This window comes from Xiphias gladius, chromosome 1, assembly GCF_016859285.1.
Source record: "Xiphias gladius isolate SHS-SW01 ecotype Sanya breed wild chromosome 1, ASM1685928v1, whole genome shotgun sequence".
Lineage (NCBI taxonomy): Eukaryota > Metazoa > Chordata > Actinopteri > Istiophoriformes > Xiphiidae > Xiphias > Xiphias gladius.
In genome coordinates this window covers 16,715,165-16,741,098 of record NC_053400.1, presented here as the reverse complement: position 1 = coordinate 16,741,098, position 25,934 = coordinate 16,715,165, and the positions used below count along the sequence as shown (strand labels likewise).

Genomic DNA, 25,934 nt, shown 5'->3' with positions numbered 1-25,934 from the left:
CTCAGGCTACTGGCATTACTTTAAACAAGAGCTCTGGTAACAGAATAAAAGTGTGCCTTTTCAGAAAAAGGGGTACAGAATAAATGAACACTACTCTCTCACACACACACACACACACACACACACACACACACACACACACACACACACACACACACACATACACGCACATACACACACACACAGAAAGAAGATGGGACAGAGGGAAGGAGAGAAAAGAGAGGAGACATCGCCAAGAGGGGGTTTACGTTGCATCACCAACGCAGTCTCTTTATTTGTGATGTTTTCAAATGAATTGACAGTCACAGTGGGAGAATAATGTGTAATCATTAGCAAAGGGTTTGCAAATTATTTATGTAAGGTAAACCATGATAATTTACTTCCAATTTTTTTTTCTTATACCGCCATTAACAAGTAACTTTGAAACCAATAAATGTCACAATTGCTTTCACTTAATTAAAACAATAGATATCATATTGCAAGGTAAGATGTCAGTCACACCACAATCTCCTGCACATAGCAATTTAGTGCTAAAGTGTTATGAGAGTGGGTGACACAAATAATAGCTATCAAACTGTCAGCTAGTGGAGGCTGGATCACATTACTGAAATTAGCTAAGATGCACTATTGTAAACAATGCCATCCTCTCTTAGCACATGCATGCATACACACAAATAAAGCCACCCGAATACAAACACACACAACAGAATGGTAAAAGCAGTATAACATAAAAAGAAATTTTAGTACATTTGCCATATGTATAAATTGTACAGCTGTATTAAAGCTGCTTTTACTTTTCACAATGCTGTAACGCGTCTCTCTCTGTATTTTGGAGATCGATCATTTGTATTCTGACTGTTTTGGTGTCTAAAATTGCATCTAATATAAATTATTTTTATTTTTAATCCTGGACTGTCCATCACCCACCTGGCCAATGCACAAAATCCAAAAACTCTCATTTGGAACTACATTAGACTGAGCCCAGTATTTGATTAACAATGTGACATCCTCTCATGTCCTTTGTGCTGGCAAGATACCCATGTCCCAATCTGTCCGGCTGAAAGTGTAATTACAGAATAGCACTACAGTCCAACAGGACACACTACTTTTCAACTACGGGCCAAGGCACCGCCACTAAGTAGCAATTATAACCCCTGACTGACAAACACTGACGGTGCAAAGAAGAAGAATTAAATAATAAAGCAAAATGCATGAAAGACAAACAGACTTTCTTTCTATTTAAATACTCAGCGGTGTACCTCTCTGAGTTGACTGTGAAGGTTCAATGCTGGCAGTTTTTATGGCACATGACACATCCAAAGGCAACAGTGACATCTGCTGGTTTTAGATGATTATTTGTATTTTACAAAACTTGTACAGCTTCTCGTGTTTTACAAAACTACTACAAAATCTCCTCCTTTGTATTCACTTACATTTGCAAAATGCGCTATCCCAATCCTCACTCCTGCATCCGTCTAATTTCCATTTAACAATGATCAATTGAGTAGTGTTACGCACTTATCAGCAGGACTAATTTATTTATGAACCTGTCATTTGTAATCATTGATCAGGATGTTCTCCGTTGGAGAACTAATGATAGGCAGAGGTAAAACATTCCGTAATTATTGTTTTTGGTATAATTGAGGCTGAGTGCTTCTGCAGGTGGGTTCAGAGGGGAGCTGACTGCTGCCCTGTCTGCCACACTACCAGACACGCCAGCAGAATCTTAGTAGATTCACTAGGACTGCGACTGGTGAAAAAAATCCCCTGCAACAGTGTCATAATGTAATAGTCCATTACCAGTTCTGTCTCATTTGGCAAATACAGTAAATGCATAACAATTACATTTCAGAGGTATTAGATGAAGTGGACATAGTTAAAAGCATGCAAATAGCAAGCCATGGGCAAAAATTTTTACCCTAATAAAAGCAATCATGTCTGCTACGTTTCATTTAACCTTTGAGATACAGTATTTTACGAGATGCTGTATCACCACTGCTTTACCCTGCTAAAACTTTCCCTTCAGGGCTTTGCTCCAGTCAAAAGAATTTGGCTAGAGGTTAAAGAGTGCAGAGCAATCCAGAGATAATTTATTTGGTTTGACCTACTCATGAAGAAAATTATTTATGCTGATGATCAAGAATGCAATACAGCACCACAGTCCTTAGTTATAGTTGACCGGTGAAATTGCCAAAATGATTTCCCTGAAGCAATTTGAGTCTTTTACTTAAGATGCATAGACGTAGTATTTACATCGTAATATGGTCTATGAAGATTTTGTTTCTGAGATAGCAGAATAGTTGAAAATAGTTTAAATTTGAACCTGTATATTGTCTTACTTATACTGATTTTACAGTATATGAAATCACAATCATTTTTCTGGGGTCATCAACACTTACCGGACAATGACTTCTATAACTGATTAACTCTATATAAGCAGACAAAGCTACTAAACCCAAATTAAGTTTTAGAGAAGTTGGCAATGTATCTCATTTTTTCCACTGCTGTACACAAACTGTGTGAAAACAAGCCAAACTTAACTTGAAGCTGTTAATATTCACCAACAAGAGGATCACTGATTGTGTGATGCATTCATTTTGACGAGCTCACCAACCAAATCAAAACAGACGCTGTATCAGTCTTATCAGCAACATTAAAGCAGCTATTCAGGCTCTTCCACTTTATAGAACCCGGGCTGGAACAGACCAAACTTCCTTTACAATAGTTGGGTGCAAAGTGTTCTTACATTTTTCAATTGGATCAACTACCCATTCAAGATCTCAGGAAGTGACGTCATCCTTGCACCACACAAAATTGTCTCTCTCACTATAATGAGATATACTGCATTAATGCAAGTAATTTTCTTTCATTAAAAAATTTCAAAACCTAAACTTAAAAACAACATCTGTTACTCTCATACACTTTTTTCAAGTATAGTATGCTGTAATTAAGCTAAAATTTAAAAATGATCAAACTGCTCAGACTGATGTTGATTTTTTACTATTTCTTCTAAAAAAAATTCCAACAAGGCTAACTGTTGACCTGATGTTTATTATAATACAGCATATTCACAATGATCTCATGAAACGAGGCAGCTTTTGGCCAGGAGAATCCTAAGGTATACCAACAAGCCTTATTTCATGGTGCAGAAGAGTACCATTAGTGTACCACCAGGAATCATAATGGTTCGATTTTCAAACGTTTGTCACTCATAAGGAAAAAGCATGAGAGACATCAATGCTTAAAGTAACTGGTGTCAATTATTATTCTGAAGAGTGATTCCAGGTATATAACAGGAAAGTTCATCAATATTGTAACTAAATCTACAGAAGTTTAGATACAAAATGGTCAGTAAAATGCATTGTTTTAAAGCAATAGTATAAGCTTTGGAATCCGACTGTATAAGGAATGCAGAGAGCAGCTTTCATAAAACATTTCACACAATGTCATCATTCACCACCGTGTTAGGTGAACGTTGTGTGAGCATGACATCTGATTAAAAATACATTAACAACAATAACGTCACCTGCTAAACACAGCATCTTTGCAGCCCATCCAGCAAATCCCCACATCGATGCATCTTGGTTGCATTTCTGCATTAGAATTTCCATTGATTCACAAAGGTCACTCAGCGAGTGAGAGGGGAGTGTGGTGTGTCTATGGTATTTTTTAAGTTACTGTTTGGGGCCATTAGCCTCAGCTTTTATCCCGAACTGCTCCCACCTGTCAGTCTGTCTGTCCAAGCTGGGGCTGAGGCCCCTGAGTGCTGCAGAGGGCAATCGGGAAACCCCATTCACTGTCAGCGCTCCACTGTCTATTGGGCAGATATAGTCTGCCGATTCATCAGGTTTTCTCTTTCTCAAGTGACTGAATTGAGTGAAGCCCAGCTTCTTTGGCTGAAAACACAAAAAGACAACTCATTAAAAAAATCATTTTGATTCTGTGCTGTAACAGCCACAGAACATTTTGATCCCTGGATTGTGTTCTTACCTTCACTTTAGCAGTGGTAGTGAGGGGAACGTGGCCTGTGGCATTGCCATACTCTCGCTTCTCCTGCGTGGCCTGAGGCCCCACCAGGGCAGAGAAGGCAGTGGCGAGGTGGCGACGAAGCAAAGTCTTCTGAGGAGGAATATTTAAGAGCAGGGCCAATGTCTCTGAGCTGAAGCGAGGCTCCAGGATCTATGGAAGAGCATGTGGACAGCAAATGACGGCAACGCATTTAGGTCTCCGAGCATGTAATGCCCCGATAAACTTGCAGAGAAGCTCAAAATTTACAGTACTTACAATCAGCCCACCATGCACGCCGCTGCCCCGTAGATTAGGAGCGTACTCAGCGAGGTCCACTGCTCTCAGCCACTCCATCACGCGATGGTTAGACCACTGCACCACCTCAGAGGGAGTGGGCTGTTTCTGCAGAAAGTTGAAAAATTAAAAACTATAATTTGGCATTATACCCCCTTCCGTCCCACTCACAACTTGGGACCCTTCCTATGAATGAAACAGAAGTGGATAGACTAAAGTTTAAACAGCACCAGGACCTCGGATGCAATTGTATGAAAGGACAAATGCTCTTTTTCTGGTAGGGTTTAACGTCTGTCTGTCTGTCTCCATCTTGTGGCCAACTGATGTAATTACACCTGTTCGCCATCAAAGCATTATCTCAGTAAAACACTAAAAATGTCCTTGTGTATGAATGTCTGTAATATTACCATTCTCTCAACTTTGAGAGTTAACATTTTGAATTTACACACAAAATCTAGCAAAACATAAAACTGCCACATACAATACACCCTGGCACAATCCACAATTTCAGTTTCCACCTACTTCTTCCCATTTCGGCTTACCTCTTCTCCTGGCCTACGTCGAAGACAGTGGGGGTTGAACTTGTTGGCATGAAGGACATGAATGGCACATTTAATACTGAGATGATGAAGCTGACTGGCGACCTTTAGTGTCAAGAGGTCATTCTGGGTGAACAGCAAAAGAACATCAATGAACTTACAAATTCATAGCATTGTTTTATGTTTTTAAATGATGTCTGAAATGTATAGAAATGTATTTTCAGGCCTCCACCTGAATGGAAAATGTTATGGTACATGAAAGATTGAGTCTTACCACAGTGAGGTATTGTATCATTCGACCATCTACTCGGGCCTCATGAAACTGGTCTTTATACTGAGGCAAACCAATATCATCCAACCAACCTAAATGGGTGAAAATCAGACATGAATTAATTTTAATGCTGATACAAGCGTCTTCAGCTGTCACCTGTCAAAATACGAGTCCCTATAAGAGCTCAGTTAAGATACAGTTCCTGGTTTTGAATGCTGACTATATTTTCCATCTCACACATTACTTTTCTTTGTTTGGTTTGTGGCGCAAGAATTGGTTCAAATGAGAACATACAGCGTCAGAAGTTCAAAATACTCCATGTAGAAAGAGTCTTACGGGTGACCCAGATGTGGTCCAGCTCTGACGATTCCTCTACAACTCTAGTGGTGAATGCCCTCAGAGCCAGCTGCAGCTTCTTCCTGTGCAGTGGATTCTTCATACACATCTCCTGAGGTCAGAAAGGACTGTTTGTCACAATAAAGCTAAACATTGGGGTAAATAATTTACCCTCACACCCAGCAATTTAATTAACGCTGATAAAGCTTTTTACTTTTTTTGAACTATAGGATTTAAATATATCAATAATTTTGATTTATAATATGCATTATTACTGAGTTCTAGTCAGTGTTTAGTTTAAAATGACATTAACTCTCCCGTTTTTCTCTCTGACCTTCTCGAAGTCCTGAGGTGTAGCAGACAGCAGTGTCTGTCCATTTTCTACCCACTGTCTGGAGAGACTGACATACTGGCCAAGTCCATAGTCCTCTAGCCAGCCACACACCTGCTCCTTGGTCCACTGGCTGAATGGAATATTCATATCACTAACAGGAAAAAGGGAACAAATTAGACACTGAACTGGTTAATTTATTTAAAATGGCAATCTTTTAGAATATTCCCAGTAAAATACAAAACAAAGCATACCATACATTTAAAACACAATTTGTTATACTGAAAGAAGCCCTATAGCCTCTTCTCATTTTGGCGATTTAGGAAATGGTGGAGGTGGAGATGAGGTGAGAGAACTAAACCAGATTATTTTAAAGCAGCGAAGCACAAGGGTGACCTCGCTGATACAAAACCCTTAAGACAAAGTACTAATGAGTAATGTACTACTAGTTCAGGTAGAGGCATACAGAGCTTTACCGTAGAGAATTATACGATTCGGGGGTCCTGGTTAGTCTGGGTCCTGCTGTAGCACGCAGTCCCCCTCTTCTAAACTGACCAGCATCTGGATCTGCTGCCTGAAGCCCTCCAGATTGGGTTCTTCGAAGTCTGCATGGACAAGAATAAACTCTCTGGAGCTACTTTCTTTCTCAGATTACAGAATTAAAGATAGATAGAACACACATCTTATTATCTATGTCTTAATAAGAAAATAAATAATACAAAAAAATAAAATAAAGATAAGAATTGAAAATACTATCACTTATTTTTTTATTCCTGAAACCCAAATAGTAATTAATTACTCAACTCAATAATACTGACTGTTTTTATTTTACTAATTTTAAAGTGTTTTTGTTTAGCAGAAGAATAGTTTATTACAGTATATATATATATATATAACCAAAATACATACCAACTAATACATCACATAAACCAATATAATATATATTATTTATATGCAATTTAATATATGTTATTCTGTCTATACCATATGCTATTTAAACCTATATACATTATTAAAACTGCAAGTCAAAGTTAGTCTATTGGCTGTCTTTGTCTTCTTGCCTTAGTACTGGAAATCTGTGTTACATCATGTTGATGTATTAATCTATTTTACCACACTCACTTTCCCCAGAGTCTCTTGAAGCTCCTATTATTCTTCATGTATTCTGGTGAGCCCACAGCCCGTTGGCCAGGCTGTGTATTCGCCTCAGAATGAACAGGAGAATTATCGCTTGAAGTGCTGTCGTCAACTTTCTCCGACTTTCCTTAAAGAGGTTACAAAAAAGAGTCAGTGTAATGCTACTAAGTGCAAGCTTGATTCAAATTGTTTGAGTGTACTGTAGATGGCTACTTAGACTTTGCAGCATTTTATAGATGCATTTGATTAGTTAAAAAAAAAAATCAAAATAAATTGAGCAGACAAAGCCCTACTGTAAAGCATTTCGGTAATGGCATCTTTGAAAAGATCCGATCTCTTTAAATTTGTAGTTTTCCGCAGTTGTGAACGGTTGGAGACACAATCTCGGTGACTGCGTAAAAAACAGGCAAAAACTACACAGCACATTAAGAGCTAAGTGGCACATGTGTGGTGGTCTGCCTTTTCACTGTGCCATATTCAGGAGAGGGAGCGCAGGTTACAGACCATTGAGTTCAGCAAATAATTAATCGGTTAATGTCCCATGAAAAAGAAGGGGTTTAAGCTAAATTTTACAAGGTGTGATCTTTATGATATAAGCTGTAGTCAGTCTCTAACTTTACAGCAGAAATTGGCAGAGACAAATCAGGGTGGGACTCAAGTTGTCGGTCAGTGAAGCTGAGGAAGGGTGGAGCTGGGATGAATGTGGTCAATCAGAGCACGAGACAGGGTGTGTTTGTTGAGAAAGTCTATCCCATGATCCATCTGCTCTGTCAGGAGACTCTGCAATTAGTTGTGATCAAAGGTGTAATGGTCGTGTGGTCAAAGGAGAGTGGTTTGTTCCAAATATGAATATTGCCTTTGCTCATGGGAATTGCTGCCCTTACAACTAGTCCCAGAAAAAGGAATTCTGATCCTATACTGGGGATTATAACTGTGCCCTATCATAAAATAATGTAGCATGAGATAATATGTCTGGATTTACTTTGGCTGCAGTCTCCATCTTCGCTCCCATCTGGAGACCTTTGGCTCTGAATTTCACTGCTGCTGCCTCCGATCCCACTCTGCTCTGAGAGAGACGAATTCACAGGCAGCGTCTGACTTTTGGTGTCACCCAGACCACCCTGGATAAACCACACAGGTATAAATAGAAAAGACAAGAAATTAACAGCATCAAAAAATTATGTACTATAGAGATCATACAAATGAGCAAATTGTGAATTCTGTCACACATCCATCATGTAAGACACAAGTGAAACATTTGGGGTTTATTCTATACATTTAAAGATAAATGAAAAATTCTGATTTGTATGATGATTAAAAAGTACCTTTTGTGAAGCTCCATTCGTTAGGTCATTCATGCTACTGGATAGAGTCTGCGATTCTGTTCTGAGAAAATAAAAGCACAATCATCTCGGTAAAGTCCAACTAATAGGTATTGGAGTCGTTCATTGATGAATAGCTGCTTCACTACCTGGAATCACTGTCCTTCTGGACTGATAAAAGTGATGTTTGTTGGGAGGAAGAGCTATTTGTGGAAACCTGTGATGGGTATAAAGGGAAGTTAGAGAATCTAAAATCATATTCAAAATCATGTTTATGAAAACAGCAAACTAGTGTGAGAACAGGTAAAATTGTTTCTACCCACTTCGGACTTTACATCCTCAGATTTTGCACTGGCAGAGTCAGTATTCTTCATCAGCCCCTGCTCTTCTTCCTCACTGCTGCTTGAAGGAGTCCTACCATTCGACAATGAACGAACAGCAGGTGGAGCTATAGTAACATAGAGAGGAAAAATATTTTCTTCAACTACAACAGCGCCACACATTTCTGTTAAAGAAGGAAGTGTGGTGGCTTTCATTAAGCTCAAATGTTGTTGCTAAGATAATGCAAACATTTCAAGGGAAGGGTAAAGGAGGGAATAAGATGATTACCTAGCCTTGTGTTGTGAGTGACCTCTCTGAATTGCCTGCACTGATTCAGGAGCAGAGTGAGCTCTTCAATACGCCGGTCCTACAGAAAACAGTGTAGGGGAGGTTCAAGGTCAACAAAACCCAATTAAGATGTTTATCTAAGGTTAGGAAGCACATAGGGACTACCTGCTTCACTCTGCCACACAAACATCGCTCCTTCACCATATGGTCCTTACATCAGAGTGGTGGATAGGGAGGGAATTGACACAGGCCTGGCTGGAAATCTTAGTTGTGGTAACCAGCTGCATGGAGTGTGTGTTTTTTGAAGTGGTGCCCATGCCTGGTTTTGCCATGGCTCTCTTAATGCAGCTCACTCCAAAATTAGGCCTGGCAGATTGAGGCCTACTTAAGTGTGGCTTTGCCTGAAATGGCTTGCCTTGGGGTGTGTGTACGTGTGTGTCTTAACTAGTGTGCCACATGTAGGGCTGTGTCTGTAAGTCTTTAAAGTCCAATATTCTCTGGGAGGGAGAATACAAAAGCCCTCTGTACTATAAATGGTTGCCGGGTGGCGCCTCTAAGAAAAGACATCATCTAAAAACAGTTACCTTCTAACCTTCCAAACAGCAGGGATGATAGCACTTCTATACACATGCCAGTAAGACACTTTACATTGTAGTAAACAACACACATGCTGCTCTGTGCTGCTTAATCACATTCAGCTGTGCTGACCAGAAAGAGAAAGGATAGGTTTCAAGATTCCTGGTAACTTACCTTTTCATCGTTGGCGGCAACCAGTGATTTCATTCCAATCTTAAGTCTCTGCAGTTCCTCATCTGTGAAGAGAAACCCCATACTGATTGTTAAAAGGCAGCTGGTCATGTCATATAATTATCATTTTGTATAGACACGTTTAACTTCATATGGTTATATACAGAAGAAGCAACAGCAAAAATAAATGCTGACTAATACATGTTGTAAATTTATTCCTCACTAGAGTGCCATCTAAACCATGTATTTTTAGATTCACCAAAGCCTTTTTTATCCACCAATCACAGCTTTAGCCATGTTAGCTTTTACATATTTGGGCCAGCGGTCCATAGACACTTCCTCTGTAACAACTGCAGGCGGCATTGCTGATGAGTGACAGTGATTATGCTAAGCAAGTACCCCAGAGAGGTCTTTATCTATGACAGACAAAATTAAGAACAAACAAAAGATTATGCTTTCAAGAATCCATAAAAACAACAAAGAAGTCAACGGGAAGAGAGATAATGCATCAAGTAACCAAGGAGGTGATTTTCAAATCTGCCCCTAAGAGCAGAAGGAAACAAAAGATAATAGAATAAAGAGACATGTCTGAAGAAAGGAAATAAATGAAAAATCTAAAGTAGACATGGCCCATGGGTTTAAAATAATTTTCATTAAATGCTGTTCAGGCTTACATTTGGCGTTTAGCCTCTTCCTGTACATCTCCTCTGAGAGAGAGAGAGACAGATACCCATGATGAGGCAGTTCATTATGGGCCAAGAAAGAGCTTTCAGACAGCTGTTACTACAAGTTAATGAATGCAAATATGAGTCATTAACTGTGTCACCTATTAGGCTGGGTAACTCGGACTTTGAGAGGCTGCTGTTGGCAGGCTGGTCGAGGGCTTGAAGCTGGGTGCTTTGCTTACCTCTCTCTGAGCTCTCACTTGATAGAGAGGGTCTGGCCAGCAGCTGAGTGTGCAAGCTCTCAATCTCAGCGTTCTTACTGAGCAGAAGCTGCTGAAGGCTGCTGATCTCTGCCTGTGGGTGCCACACAGTGAGGAATCTTAGCAGAGAGGACGCACAGTTCTGCACAAGTATACTGTATCTGCCAACACATGTCTGTTTAAATGTGCACAGCTGAAAGCGATTTCACATTCACAAAAAAAAAATGTACATGCATCTTATTTTAAAGTGCCAGCACATGTCCTCAGTTGTAACCCAAACAGTGTAAGATCCACTCTTACATATATAAAACACCCACAACAAGGCACACAATCTTTCTTCTGAATTATAGAGAACCAAAATATTAGGCCACTTTATAGTTTCTTTTAAAGTAACATACAGGGTGTGAGGGGAAAAAAAAGATGGTAATAAAATTAAGTTCAGACAGATCTGTTCGCCAGTGTGTTCTGCCAGTGTCGAAGAAAGTGGACGAAAAATACACTTTTTGCCTGATTTACCGCATCATACCCTTACTTTTCTTTATCAAAACGCTACTCCCCACTGGTTTGTTTAAAAAGGTAGGGTAAGATATATAAATTCACACATAAAAGCATTTTATATACAATAGCTCAATTTCTGCCATATTAACATCTGTAGCCAATTGCGCGTGTGCACTAAGATTTTACAAGCTTGATTTAAAGAATATTTGTCCAACAATCTCCTACCGGTAACCACACTGAGAAGGAAGGAAAATATTTCTGTGAAAAGTATAATTTTTTCATTTTTAAATTCTGAGTAAACATCCATTTGAGACAAGGATGCCAATAGGAGATTTGATTAACTTCTAAAAACCAAAAAATTAAGAACTTTAGGCGGTAATATAACTTTGAATTATGCAGGATTCACATACACTTCACAGAGAAACCAGGCTGACCTCCTCTGAGAACTACTGAAATAATTGAGGTATTTTGATAACACTAACATTCAGAAAAAAAGTTTTCCTATTTGACCCTCACACAAATCATGTTGTGACTGTAGGTTGACCAGCAACCCACACAGGGGTTAGTTTTTTAGAAGTGAATCAGCAGATGTGTCTTTTGAATTGGCAGACGAATAACAGCACATTGAAATATAATATAATATTACATTATCAGTCAGCTGTTGTACCGGAAGGGAAAGCGCAACACAGACTGAGAGAGATGATGAAATAATCCGAGAGTTTATGATTTAAATCTAAAAGAGGACAAGAGACTCAAGAAAGTTGGCAAAGTTAATGCCATGGGATCCTGCCAAAGTATACAAGTAGGACATTAAAAAAGGACAAAGCCATTATTAACTTTATTTCTACACAGCTTTAAAATAGAAATTAAAATAGCTCTCAGACTTCTTAAGAAAACATAGGTGTCTGTGAATGAGAGATTGTGTGCAAAAGAAAATGACTCACTTAACTGGCTGGAACATTGGATTGGACAGCGTTTAGGAAAGTTGAGTGGATAGTTAGTAGTGGAATTTGGGCACTGATGGTGTATTTCAAAGTCTAGACACCATGAAGATCAGAACTTTCTTTTACCTTTGTTGCTTTGAGTTTCTTCTCATACTGTAACTTCTGATCCTCCAGGTGCTCCACTTTGTCCTTAAGAATCCTGAGCTCCTTAAGTAAGCCCTAAAACAGAACATAGGAGAAAAATGTGCCTGTTAATTTCAGCCGCAAGCCTTAAAAAACAAGGTCACTCGAATAGCAGGATTAAATAATCAGGTTACGTTAGTAAATCTGCACAATTTTCTTTCATAGCACACAATATCAAATTGCATGAAATGCACCTACAGGTATTAGTTGTGTCACACACTGATGTATAACAGATAAATATGATTAACTTTGCTGTTTTACCAAACAGACTGACCAATTTGCACAGTGACATGCAGCACTGCTGAGGATATTTGGTGAATCCATGTTTCATTTGCATCTGACCCAAAGGTTTACACACACTAAAGTGAGACAACCCATGCTGTACACAACATTAGAAGTCAGGCGGGCAGGCTGTGCCTACACTTTCTCCTCCACAGTGGTACTGCTGCTCTGCATCTGAGCTACCCTCTTCCAGGCTTGGTGTGTTCCCATCAGGCCCATCTAGAGCCTCCTCTAGTTTGTGCATCACCCCTGAGGTTCTGTCACAGGACTGCCCAGGGTTTGAGCCCTTGCCCTCAGTGGAATCAGTGAGGCAAGCCACTGAACAGCTGCTGTCAGCCGGGATCTCCAAGGCCTTTTTCTCCTGGATCTTGTTATTGATCTCCTTCTGAAACCTACACATCTGCTCTTGCAGCTCACTAATGAAATTCACTACAGTCTGACAGATACAGTGGGGGAGAAAGAATTGAGAGAAATGTTTAGAAAGAGGAAATACTGTAGAGTAGGTGTACAGTATACTGTGTGTCTGTGTATGAATACATCATTACAGAAATGACATCTCATCTCTACTTCTTGTCTAGGTAATCTGATATTCTACAATCTGAAAACGTGTAGATTTGGTCCTAGGCTTGAAAAGATACAAAAATATGATCGTGAACCTGTGTTTAAAACACAGATCCTGTGGTCCTTGGCTGGGACCAGTCAGGGATCACAGGACCAGTTAGTCTCATCTGATCTAGAAAACACAAAACCTACTGTTTTGTATTTTTCATGAACCTGAACTACCCTTTTGCTTTGACCATAACATGCATATCCAGTTTATCAAACGGGCAGTTTCCAAATTGCGAGAGGGGAGAATAGGTCTGTTATCTTTTAGAGCTGATCCGTGCCCATGTTCCCTCCGAAAAATTGTAAACAGCAGCCGAGTTATGCTCGGATTGTGGACAGAGGAAGTCTCACTAGGGGTCCGGTACAGCGGATATGACAGATGATATGAGGTGCCTCTGTGGCTAAATTTAACTATGAGCTTACTGGCTCCACAGCATGGAGGCTTGCACATGTTGTATGTGTGTGTGTGTGTGTGTGTGTGTGAGTGCAAACAGGCATTTGTGTGGACATGTTTGTGTAGTAGAGGCAGCACGTGGGACGCCAGTAAAGTGTTGAAAGCAGATTTTCTTTTGTCCTTAAGTCCAAGCAGCTGTTGTCGGGAAAGTTGGTTTTGTACACATAATGAAAGCCGAATTGAGAAGTGCTGAAACACTGCCATCTGCTAAAACACACATACGCCATTTCTTCTTAAAAATACCAATCGGATCCCTATCAACACTCAAACATATTCAAATGAATGTCCTGTTTTTTCTTTTCCTGTATAAATGGCAAATGCTTTTGGTAGTATGCCTTCAGTTAGGAAGAGGGTCCTTTTTTCAGAATGGCCTACTCAACCTTTACCCACCACCAAGAACAAAATTCTCTGGGCTGAAGCCTACACACACTCACATTTGGCCCACCATCCATCATGCCAGCTCCGCTATGCCTGAACTCTCTTAACCTGAGGTAACAAAGGCTCTTTGACCAGCAGTGTTTTGACAGTAACTACATACATTACAGTATCCTGTCTAGTAATAGTGCAGCTTTCCCTGCTTTCCCTTTCTTCAATTCATATGGTCATTAAATGCCCAGGATGTCTGCTGGTAACCCAACACATCGGTCTTAAGCAAATAAAATGATTCAGTTTAAAATGACAAAAATGTAAACCCCTCGGAGACTTTTTTTCCTGTAGACTTTGCCCAGGAACAGCAGAGCCAGGATTCTGGTGAATGTTCCCCTACATCAATCCAGAAAGTGTTTATGGTCTTCCATAAAATCAGCATCTGACTTCAAGTTTAGATCCATCACAACTCAGGGCAAATTTTTGTGTGTACGTTCGTCATTACTGGCAGAGTTAGGTTCAAATTTCCAAGGACTGAAGCGTAACAGAAGTGTTCCTGAAGATTTTAGCTAATATAATTCCTCCTTGCAAGCAGTCCTCAGTGAAACAAACTATAAGGTCATTTGGCTATGAGCCTGTCACCTTCACATAAATAAATTTTATAAAAAACAACATGTAGTTTAATTGCCAAATTATACTAAGAATGAACTTCATGACAGCTCAAACCTAGGATAAAAGCAAGTAAATCAAGCCCAACTGGTACAACCCAACAAGGCAACATCGTTTGATGGATACATATGTTTTAAGTTCTGACAAAAAAAAAAACATACCTACATACTGTAAATAAAAACTTTCTGATCAGAAGGACTTATCATATTCAGATCTGTAAATAGCCCTACCTCTGCTTTGTGCTGCCTTTCAGCCCCATGGCCCTGTTTTCCCTCCATTTCTGCCAGCTTTAGTTTCAGGTAGGACACCTCCCCCATAAGACTCAGCTTCTGGTTCTCCAGTGACGTCCTATGCAGGAGCTCCTGTCATCAACAACATACAGCAAAAGCATGTAGCCACACAAACTGACATAAAGGAAAATAAAGACATACATAAATACATTATGCCCTCAATGATACAAAGCACTCAGTACTTACTGAACAAAGGCAACATTAAGTATGAGGCACAGCAAGCTAGCAGTTCTGTAATGACAGTCCCCTCAGACAAACCCACTGGTTTCAGACGCTGTTTGAGTGGCTAAATATACACAACCCATGACCACTATTTATAATGCCTATTTCACAGCTCACTCAAAGTACACAGCGGGGAGGGGGGTGAGTGAAAGAGAGAGGTACCAAAAGCATGCAAAACATCCATACAAAGAACATTAAAATAACTGTGACAGGTGCATTTTCCTGCCAGTGTGTGAACCTTTGCCAGTCAAACCTCTTGGTGAGGGAGACTATGGGTCTGCTATACAGTTCTGTGACTAACTCTCTTCAATGGTTGTCAGCCTTGAGAGTTAAGCCAGGCTATGCTGTCAGATGTATTACTAATTTGGTTGATGTCAAGCAGGTGCTAAATCACTTGAAGTCCAAAAATGTGCATCTGAGGCAGGCAAATAGTACGTATGGATACATCCATTTAAAACCCTGGGTTAGGAAAATATCTGGGCTCCTTCTAGTGTGCACATGGAAAATATTAGAGCTTTGTCACCAGGAAGAGATTTACGGCTCAGATCCAAAGCCTCATAATGACCGTGTCTCCAAGAAACCAGCCTTGCTTGCCCTTTCATACACTGTACACATACAGCATTGCACGTAGAAGTAGAAACTGAGCAATAAGTGTAAAACTCATCAGATAGCTAAAAGAATATTCCTGGCACTCGTGAACTTTGTCAGAAAAAGGCTGAAACAGTCTACTCTGAATGGAAAGTTCTCAGGAGCAGCATCGTACGAATGCGAAACATTTATTCTTTGTAGTACCTGGTTCATCTTACTCCAGTGTCTGCCTGTAGTAAAGCAAGCGGAAGTCTATTTCCCTCATGGATGCAATGGTTTCAAGTGTCTTGTAGTTTCAGTAGATTAAAGTTTCACACATCCATTCCGTTCAGTGTACTTCGTAAGGTTCAGCAAACTCTCCGTTTTAGATTTGAAGTCAAAAGCAAACAACTGAAAGTTGTAGACATACACTTCTAACTTCTCTTGAAGGAGCACCACCCCTATTCTTTCTCCCTCCCATCTCCCCACCTTTTTCAGTTGTTCCTCCCTTGCTCATTTGTCCCTCTCTCCTTCCTTCTGTTGTCCTCTCTCTTTCTCTCTCTCTCTCTCTCTCTCTCGATCTTTCTGTGTGTGTGTGTGTGTGCGTGTGTATGTGAGCATGTAGTGACTCAGTCCTGGTGGTTACAGGTTGGGGGTGTGGCTAATGGTGCTGTAATCACCTGCCCAGACAGACCAGTCTGGCCCTGCACAAACCAGGCATACAGTCTGAGACACTGTCCTGGAATCATGTCCTAAATATTTTGGTTGTCAAGGTTATGTGCAGCCAGATACACTGGAATCTGAGCAAGGAATTTCTACCCAGGAAGCAGAACTCATCCCGAGTTACATAGTACAGCTTATGAGAAAAGACTGGATCTGCAGAAGAGTCATATTTAAAGGATAGATGGACAGTCTGGAGCCCTGCCACATATCATTACCTGGAAGAACAATATTGATATGAAAGCCCTGGATGTCTCCTGGTGAAAGTCATAGTTTCCTGACTTTAGTCCAGTAATACATCAAGCATTTGGCACTCAGAAAGTCCAATGAAAGACGTTTCGACTCAAGTCATTGAGGTCAGTAAAGCTGAGTACCTGCTGTAGCATCTCCTCTGTGGAATTGAGTTTGTGCTGATGCTCCACCAGAGAAGTCTCTAGATCGCTGATCTTCACCCCCTGAGCTTCCACCTGGTCTGTCAGCACACTCACCTGTGTATTTACGTGTTTTGAAACAACGAAAGTAGAGATGAGAACCCTTTTCTACACCAAACTGGACAGTAAAACTGTTTAATCATCATTTAGTATCACATTTTATTGCATAATTGCAGCCTAGGTCCAGCAAAATTCTTAAGCCCTCAGACTTTCTTTATTACTAGAGTTTCTCACAGTACACATTCATCAGCTATTTTCATTTAATTGCTGGTACTCATTTTTGTTGAAATTTCTGCATCCCTGCCAGATCAAACAGTACAAACATTTCCTTTGAGAAGAAATGAATGGTCCTTTGTGCCTCATTAGGTGCTTGCAACACTTCACTGGCTCCAGCAGTGTCAGCAGAATGCAGGTTAAGTGTAAATCTGCAAAGAAAACTCTTAAGGCCACATAACAACTAATCGCATGCTAAAATGGCAGGTCCAACCTGCTACGAACAGATTTTTAAGGAAAGGTTTTATCTGAGGGCTGAAGCAGGAAACAGGGCACCTGCTCTCACCAACACCTACATGCTACAGCGCATGGTGGTTGCTAGCCTCGACCTGTCTGAGATAGGCACTTGTTCAGCAGTCCTGAGAGCTACACACACCTACACATGTGTACACATAGACAAACACATATCACATAACAGGACATTCTAGTGTTGTAACACTGCACACTGAACTCACTTTATGACTGTTGCTTCAGCCACGCAGTGGAAAAGAAACACGCAATTACGCAACATTTACAACACAACGCTCTGATCTACCTTTGCCCTTTCACCTTCCTCTCCCCGTCTCTTTCCTCTAACACTGTAATGTGATATGGGCACTGTTTAGAATCAGTTCCCACTGGCAGCATGGCGTCAAACAGACAGAGATCATATTGTTTTCGATTCAAAAAGATGCAACCCAACAGAAGAAAAGCATATGCAGAAGAGTGACTAATCTCACCTGCAGAATCAGTGACTCTTTATCTCCCTCCAGACGTGATAACCGCTCCTGGTAGGACTCACCGTCTGAATGGGAGTGTACCTTCAGAATAAAGGTCAGCTATTAAGTTAGTCAGTAAGTACACTGTTAATACGGAACAGTTTCCCTGTGGGTCAAATTTGGTTTCCTTCAGTCAGGTTGCAGCCTCGGACTCAGACAGTATACACACATGTATGTACACACACACACACACACACACACACACACACACACACACACACACACACACACACACACACACATACACACAACTTACCTCTCAGTCTCGAATTTCCTTTTGTGTCAGTCTGTAAGAGGTTTACATATCCTAATCCATTATTAAAAGTTGTGTACAATATTTTTATACCAGCTGATTAGTGGAAAAAAATGTTGGGTGAGGTCAATGTGCAAGGGCAGTAAAGTGCAACCAAATATCTCAGAAATCCAGGCATTAAGCCACAGTCATGGAAACATTATATAGCCCAGCGTCCATCATCCTGAGCCAGCCAGCTCAAGTGGTTTGCAATAATTTTAAAATACCATTAAGCCTTTAATAGACTCTTTGCATCAGACTTTAAAAACACATAAGCCATGTGTTTTAACATTATAAAACTAGAATATATGGTAGTTGCATAATTTAAGTATTATTATTACAGACATTTTTGGACTTTTAGTGATCAGTAGCATTTGTCCCCTACAGAAATCCCTCCTCCTTCAGCATTTGGCAATAATAGGTCTTGGCTTAGTTGAGCAGTTCACTTAGTTCTTGCTGTGTGCTTAATTATTTCAGCCAAGCTTTCAAATTTTTGTATTTTTTATTTTTTTATTTTTAGCCAATCCAAAACTAGACCCATTACCTTCACATTACTGACGTTATGTATCCAGACTTTGTTCTTTTTTTATTTCTAAAATCTTGAGGCACGAAGTTGCCAAAGTGCCTCACGATATCAACTATAATATTGAGACTAATCTCCTGTGATGTTTAGGTCTAATGAGCAGCACTGAAATTCATCTTCAAGGTTTACACTGAATGATAAAAAATGAAAAGAAAACTCATAAAAAAAATATTGTAATTCAATTATAAATAGCATTCATGGAGGAAGTGCTTCATTTGTGAAACTTCAAGTTTGAAATTGTTGTTGACAGTTTCAGAGAGCTGTTGATTCAATTTAACAAACTTTTTGAAGCTAGTTTGTGGTGCTGCTAACCTGAGATGATGATGAAGAAGAAATTTCAGGGCTTTTGTATTGCATTGTGAAACATAGTACATGTGTTTCTATTTTCGTTAATGTGTTTTTGTATTTTTTTACCTGCGATTGTTGTACAACACGTTGTGTATTTGTGTTTAAAACTGTTTTATAAATAAATACCTACTGTATTACTGTACCTTCTCACTATCTTAAGATTGAGGCAAAGATACAGCCAAACAATATCATGAAGATAGGTCACATATCAGGCATAGAGAAAATTTCTAAATCAGATTACCAACTAATAGCTTACATGTCATCAGCACAAATTTGAATCATTGTTATAACAATGATTGGTAAGTATGTGCAAGAAAAGGCTTCCTCTGTGGATCAGAGTCAGTAAGAATTCAAACTTAATGGAGGCAGTCAGGGCTAATGACTTCTTAATGGCAGCATGATGTTTTTTTTGCTGTCCAAACACTCCCTATAGGTTCAAGTGGCAGGAAATGATCTTAGCTGAAATGTGAATCCATTCATCATTCTCCTCAAACACTTTAACCTTACAACCGGTTTGGCAGACTTGTTATGCATTCAACAATTCCCCCACGTGTCACCACCAGTGAACCATTTAACCCGATGCACTGGTCAGACTAAGGAATAAATATGGTTCCTATATTGATTAAATATATATGTGTATATATATGCATATATATAACAGTGGTGCTAGTGGTAATTGGAGCACTGGGGGCTTTGACCCACAAACCCTGGAGAATGGCTCCAGCAGATTCCAGGTACAACATCTGAGGTCTCTGAGCGCAGTCCTAGGAACAGCTAAGATACTACGCACAACCCTCAAACTCCCAGGCCTCTGGTAGAGGAACCAAGCTTGAGGAAGACACACCACCACCCCCCATGAGGGAGATGTTTTTTTATGTATATATATTAGCTATTATGTCAAAATATTTTTATTTTATCTTTAATACAGAGGGGTTTTTTTGTTCAGTCACACCAGAAATTATTGCCTTTCAGACTTTGATAGTACCTTAATTCTTAAAAACAAGAACTGCAGCATTTCTGTAATAACTGAAATACATTTTAATTAGCTGCTTATTTTCTTACATTAGCTTATCCAGTCCACAGGGGGCTCGTATATCAGAGTGCATGTGTTGCACGCCTCTTCAACTCAAAAACAAAACACGTCTTACTCCCAAATTATCTACCATGGCAACTGTAATTATGCTGTAAAAGCAACAACACCACAGGAGCAAAATAAACAAACAAGATCCTTTGTGCAATTATGGTGCAATGTGATGGTATGAAAAGTAAACATGCAAGTGGATAGTGTCTTACCTTCCTGAGCCAGGCAAAATGTTTGTAGAAATCAATATCATACTCCATTCTGCAGGCCCATTGTACTGTCGGTCTGGCTCTTAATGTTAAATACTAACAGAATTTAGCCCATGCAATAAAGCACCAAGGAGGATGAACAGAGACCAAAATCGACAACAAGACAAAACAATTGCTCTTAACTGTGCCATACTCTCTATCTCCCTTTTACAGACCCACCATATTGTGGAGCGTGCAGAGAGGACCTTGGTCCGTGTGGTTTGGAGTCTGGGCCGCCTGAGACTTTTAGAGCTGAGCTGAATAACTCAAACTATGCCAGTTGGCTGTACGCCCTTTCTTTCTTCTCTTCACTTTTTTCTACCTCTTTTAAACTCCCCCTTTTTCTTTCTCCTGCTTTCTCTCTCAAGCACGCTCAAACTGCTTCATTATTAACCACATCTCTGCACTTTTTCTGTACCTCATGATCGTTCATCTTTTTCTGTCCTCCCTTTCTTTCTCCTGTACCTTTCTCTGCCTGTCTCTAGTCCGATCTCTTGCTCTGTCTGAAGTACCTCTCGGTGAAGCTGATTTTGTGGGGCTTCCTAAAGGGGCACAGGGGAGAGGAAACTTTCTGCAGCACATGCTTGTCAGATGTGGTGCCGAGCAAGAAGTCAGTAAAGACGACGCAGAACGGGAGGAGGAGGTAGTGGAGGATATTGAGGGGGAACGTGAGTATTAAGTTGGCAATAACAAATTTAAGTAGAGTAGAGAGTAGTAGAGCGTAAATACTGGTGGTGGGTAAACTGGACAATGCAAACAAACAACTGTTGCAGAAAACCCTGCAACAGCTGTAATGCAACGACAGGAGCAATGCGAGGATATAAGAATGAAGGAAATAAGGGAAAGCAGGACAGTAAAAAAGGGGAGCAACTGCTTGTACTTTAAACAGGAGCTCTGGATCTCATTACCGGTGCAGTTTGCAATAGATCCAGCTTCCAGCTCACTACCTCTTAGCAGACAGGAAAAAGCCATCCAGATGTTAATGAGCAGGATCAAAGACCACTGTGTCACGCAACTAATAAAACCCACATTGGATATATTGAATTTTGGATATTTCCAGCATCATAAAATGCTGTTATGGTCTGTCATCTCTCCCTATCTGAGTGTTGAAGGCCTTCAGAAGTGAGGGAAGCAGCACTCACCTCATCTCTCTCCAACCATTTTAGTATAACATTTGCTGTTTCAGTGGAGACTTGTCTCCTCACAGAGTCGTGTTCTTCCTCACTCCCCTCACCCTCCAGCACTGCCCTGAGGGCCTGGGTCAACTGAAGAATCTTGAGGGCGGGGTCCACGGGTGGGGGAAGGGTCTGCTGTTGGGTATAGTCTGAGGACTGGTAATCCTGGCCAGATAATTGCACAAGAGGACTCAACAGCCCTTCACCAACTTTGCCTAGAGGAAAGAACAGCAGTAAATCAAAAGTACTGCACAACAGAAAAGTAACTCAGATGACATGATCAGTCTAGCATCCTTACCTCTTGGGAATCAGTACTGGGAATACAGGTGACTGGCATAGCGGCAGTATAATAAGAATAGTTCCTGAAATTACCTCTTGAGGGCACTATTGTGTTCCACTATAACTTACTGGATGTAAATAGCATCAAATGGCCTAGTGCTTTACACTGTGGTTTCTGAAATCCACATATTAGAGGTTCACCTTGTAGGTTGCGGTAATCATCATGTCTAAATTGCAGAAATTACTTTTCATAAATGCTATTTGAAGTGAGATCAAAGGTACAGTAATGCAGTCAGGACACAATATGGACATGTGGACAGATGCATATTTTGTAGTGTAATTTGCATGTATTTTCACTAACAGTGTGCGATTTTTAGCCGTTATCTGTGGTGTAGTTTCTCAGTAAAGTGTGCTAATGGTTTGACTGTCACCTCTATTAATACAACCTTCCCTTCTGACCCTGAGCAAAAACACTGCTGTGGTTGTGACAAATAGCACTGACCAAAATGTATCACCTCTGCTAGAAAATACAGGGGAAGGGGAAGACACTGGAAAGTAACTTGGATTTTATGCAGTTCGTGTACTGTGAGAGATGTAAGCTTAATGAGAAGCAATAAAAGTACAAAAATGCACATTTGAGTGAGGGCCTGAGTTCAAACTACTTATCTAATAAAAAACCTGCTTACTTCTATTTCAGTAAAACCACTCCAACTGAGACAAAGTGGCGTTTCATCCTCAACAGGTGCTCAATAACTTTTTTCTTTTATAGCTCTTGTTCGTAACTATTCCTTCACGATTTAAGTAATCTTTTTTTGTAATCCTTAAAATGGTTTAGCTTATATATCTATATCTCTCTATATAAATATTTGTATATATATATATATATATATATATAAATATAATATAATATATATAGATATCTACATATATGTGTGTGTGTGTGTGTGTGTGTGTGTGTGTGTGTGTGTGTGTGTGTGTGTGTGTGTGTGTGTGTGTGTGTGTGTGTGTGTGTGTGAAGCGAATGTCTCAAAGTGAATTCACGTGGGTAATGCCGGATTTATGGAGGCCTGCGATTACAAACAGGGCAGTCTATTGAACTTCTGATAATGAAATAGAAACCCTTACCAGCAATAATGTCGTCCATTTGCTCCAAGGCAGCCTCCAACATGTGGCTGGCGTTTGACGCCATGGCAACACACTGTCTTATAAAGCAGCACTAGTAGATCCTCATTCACTGGTATGAAGAAGACAGAGCGTTAGCTGGTGGAATGAGAGGGAGAGATGTTCAACAGAAAGACAGAACGTCGTAGACTACTCCCCTTCCTTGTCGCTCTTAGATCCTTTCACAGCAAAGCCGCAACAGCTGTCCTGACATCTGAGTGACTTCCAAGTAAATAACCTCCTGGATGTGGCTTTTGGGTTTAAAGTCTCCTCTCATTTTGTGGCCAGAGCCTTACCCATTGTCAGTGCTGTTATCCACATGAGGCCAAAGCTCATATTTAGAATAGCTTGTTTCTTTGTGTCCTTAAGTTTTCATTGTTTGTATATATTTCCCCTCGACAGGGGCTACATCTGCGAATTAACTTCTATCAGTTGGTGTTAAAAAACGCAGATTTTTAGCAGAGGTCACATCAGCACATTGGACCATATTCACCAGATTTTGATTGACACTGAGGACAGAGAACACACTTGTACACACAATGCACAGTGAAGCTGGAAGAAGCAGCGGCTGACTGAGCAGTAGCACCCTCAAGAGCTAAAAGTTTGGTAACATTCCATTTATTGATTTGATATTAGAGTCAGTATTTTGACTTGCATAACATAAAAACAATGCTGACACACAGCAGTAACTCAGGATATATTGACATTTAGCATACTGCCAAGTGTTATTTCTACTTTGTCCACAGTGAGTTCAGCAAACTAAAAATGAATGCTTATGCATGCATGTGATCTGATAAGAAATAGCATGATTTTGCATTTAGAGTTAAAGCTCCTTTGTTGTAATACCTTACTAACCTCTATAGAGAAGCTTTATTTTAACTATAGAAGTATTAATACATAATTCTACAAACATTTCTACATATTTTACTGTGATCAATTATAAAAAAAATCCATAAAAGTGCAAAATGCAAAATAAAATAAGGAGAATTTTCTACATGGTTATACTGAATCAGAATGGAAGAGATACAGCTAATTAATTTGTTTGTTTTTATTCTATGTTTTTTGAAAACAGGAATCAGTCAGTTATTACTTCTTGCATTGGTTCATCCATTGTCTTTTGGAGTATATGAAACTAAGAGTGTACGTGATCTACTGTGGTTTCTGATTTAGTCTGAGTAATTTATTTGACTTGTTCAACTGATTCAGCACCTTGATTACCTTAAATTTATTACCTTACCTTTCATGTTTTGTTTTAGTTCAAAAACGGTGCTGTGATATTTATATAGTATGGCCAACAGGTTGCATCACTAGTCAAGAAAAACATAACATTTTCATAGTTCTTAGTCTTACAGTAATTTCACTACCAAAAAATTAAAACATAACTATGCAGCTGAACCAATCAAAAATATAGTTTTGGAAATGTACTGCGGGCTTCCAGCATGTAAATAAATGCTAATAAATAGTTTAACATCTGTTGGTGCTAATGGGGTGCATAGTTCAAATGGGGTTAAACTGCAAGACCAAAAAACATAAATTTTCTCCTTTCTCAGGATATTGAATGCAAGTTTTATCTTAATGTCAGATCTTTATTGGGAATTTGCATGTATTAAAATAAAGAACACATGCTATTAATAACATTTTTTTTCAATATATTTTTCAAACATAGTATTTACATGTAGCATCCATTTTATAGATGTTTATTTTCTATTGATCTCCCCACCTACAATAACAAACTGTCCATCCATGTTTTGACTAAGCACCATGTGAAAGTACACTAAACTGCTGTTTTATTTCTATTCACACTGCAGTGCTACTTAGTCTTTGAATTCCCTGGGCACATACAGATGTTAGATGCCAGGAGGTCAGAGCTCTGCCTAACGGTTTGTAAAGCTGAACAAACCCTGGTCACTTCCCCGTTCAAAGGAAGTACCCCCATCCAAATCTGAAGAGAGGACAGTGACAAAGAGAGAATAAAAACTAGAAAAATAGGCGTTTAAAATCACATAGACCAGGAAACATATTTGTACCCTGCCATCAGGATTATGAGACTGATATTCTCATGAGCCTGTTCTAAATAAAGACACTTAAAAAATAGTTTCGAAGTTTTAAAAAAGCACCATGACCTTGCCAAATAATAAAAAGCTTTGTTTTGTATTGATGAAGGATAAAAGTATGACTTTGCAAGCTTTTAAATAAGTCTGATCCTGCCACAATATAAGACAAAATAAATGAGAATTTGTCTTATTTTTTTCTTTTTTTTTTTTTACTTTTTTCATCTCTATATCTCATTTTCTTTCATTTCTTCAGCTATTGTATTTCTTTGGCTATGCCTACAGTATGTGTAAGAGATATAGATATATGATATAAAGTATGGAAATCCCACAGTTTCCAATATAAATGCTTTTATACAAATACAAACATATAAACAGCATAGAAAGCAATTATATTGTAGCTTTAACTCAATTGTACTGTAGGTTTTCTTCATTCTTCAAAATGTGCCATTCTCTCTGTAGTGTATTTTTATACAATCACTGTGAGATTCTATAGTTGGTAAAATTCTCTTTCCTTTTCCTTAATCTATTTGTTTTTCTATGTGCTTTGGCAACTCAAATGTATTTATATCCTGCCAATAGAGCAAAAAAACTAATTAATCTGCAGTTGTGTGCCAGTGTGTGCCAGTGCCTGCCAGAAAGAGAGACAGTGAGAGGTAGATACCTGAAGCAGTGCGGTCAGGTATTTTAACTAGTTTTTGGAAATGCGAATAATGTGAGTCTTGAATGGTTTTTTTTTGGTTCTCAAGAGAACTGTGATTTGATTTCAGGCTCTATCCTTGAATTACCACAGTAACAAATTTCATTCCACCCTATGAAGACCATTAGCCAAACTGTAAAGGCTGCCATTTCTTAGTCTTATGACACTTGAATCAAGACCTCTATGGAATAAAATGGAATTTCAAACAAGATGATATAATTTCTCATTATTTAG

The 25,934-nt window shown here is 39.4% G+C and overlaps 1 protein-coding gene across 5 annotated transcripts; it reads right to left on the bottom strand.

Annotated features, from left to right (window-relative positions):
* Window positions 1-254: 254 nt before the first annotated feature.
* ppfibp2a (PPFIA binding protein 2a) lies at window positions 255-16,018 on the bottom strand. Of its 5 annotated transcripts, XM_040138343.1 has the most exons (20): window positions 15,826-16,018; window positions 14,752-14,883; window positions 12,566-12,862; window positions 12,088-12,180; window positions 10,502-10,613; window positions 9,598-9,659; window positions 8,848-8,926; window positions 8,562-8,686; window positions 8,388-8,455; window positions 8,242-8,302; window positions 7,899-8,037; window positions 6,902-7,043; window positions 6,256-6,384; window positions 5,783-5,933; window positions 5,449-5,560; window positions 5,116-5,204; window positions 4,845-4,967; window positions 4,285-4,410; window positions 3,991-4,179; window positions 255-3,896 (listed from the first exon to the last, which is right to left on the bottom strand). In XM_040138343.1, exons 1-20 carry the CDS (start codon window positions 15,832-15,834, stop codon window positions 3,675-3,677), a joined length of 2,460 nt encoding a protein of 819 aa, XP_039994277.1. In that variant the 5' UTR covers window positions 15,835-16,018; the 3' UTR covers window positions 255-3,674. The 5 variants fall into 5 exon arrangements, with proteins under 5 accessions (XP_039994277.1, XP_039994286.1, XP_039994305.1 ...); XM_040138352.1 differs by lacking the exon at window positions 12,566-12,862; XM_040138371.1 differs by lacking the exon at window positions 12,566-12,862 and having other exon boundaries at window positions 15,840-16,018.
* Window positions 16,019-25,934: the final 9,916 nt, after the last annotated feature.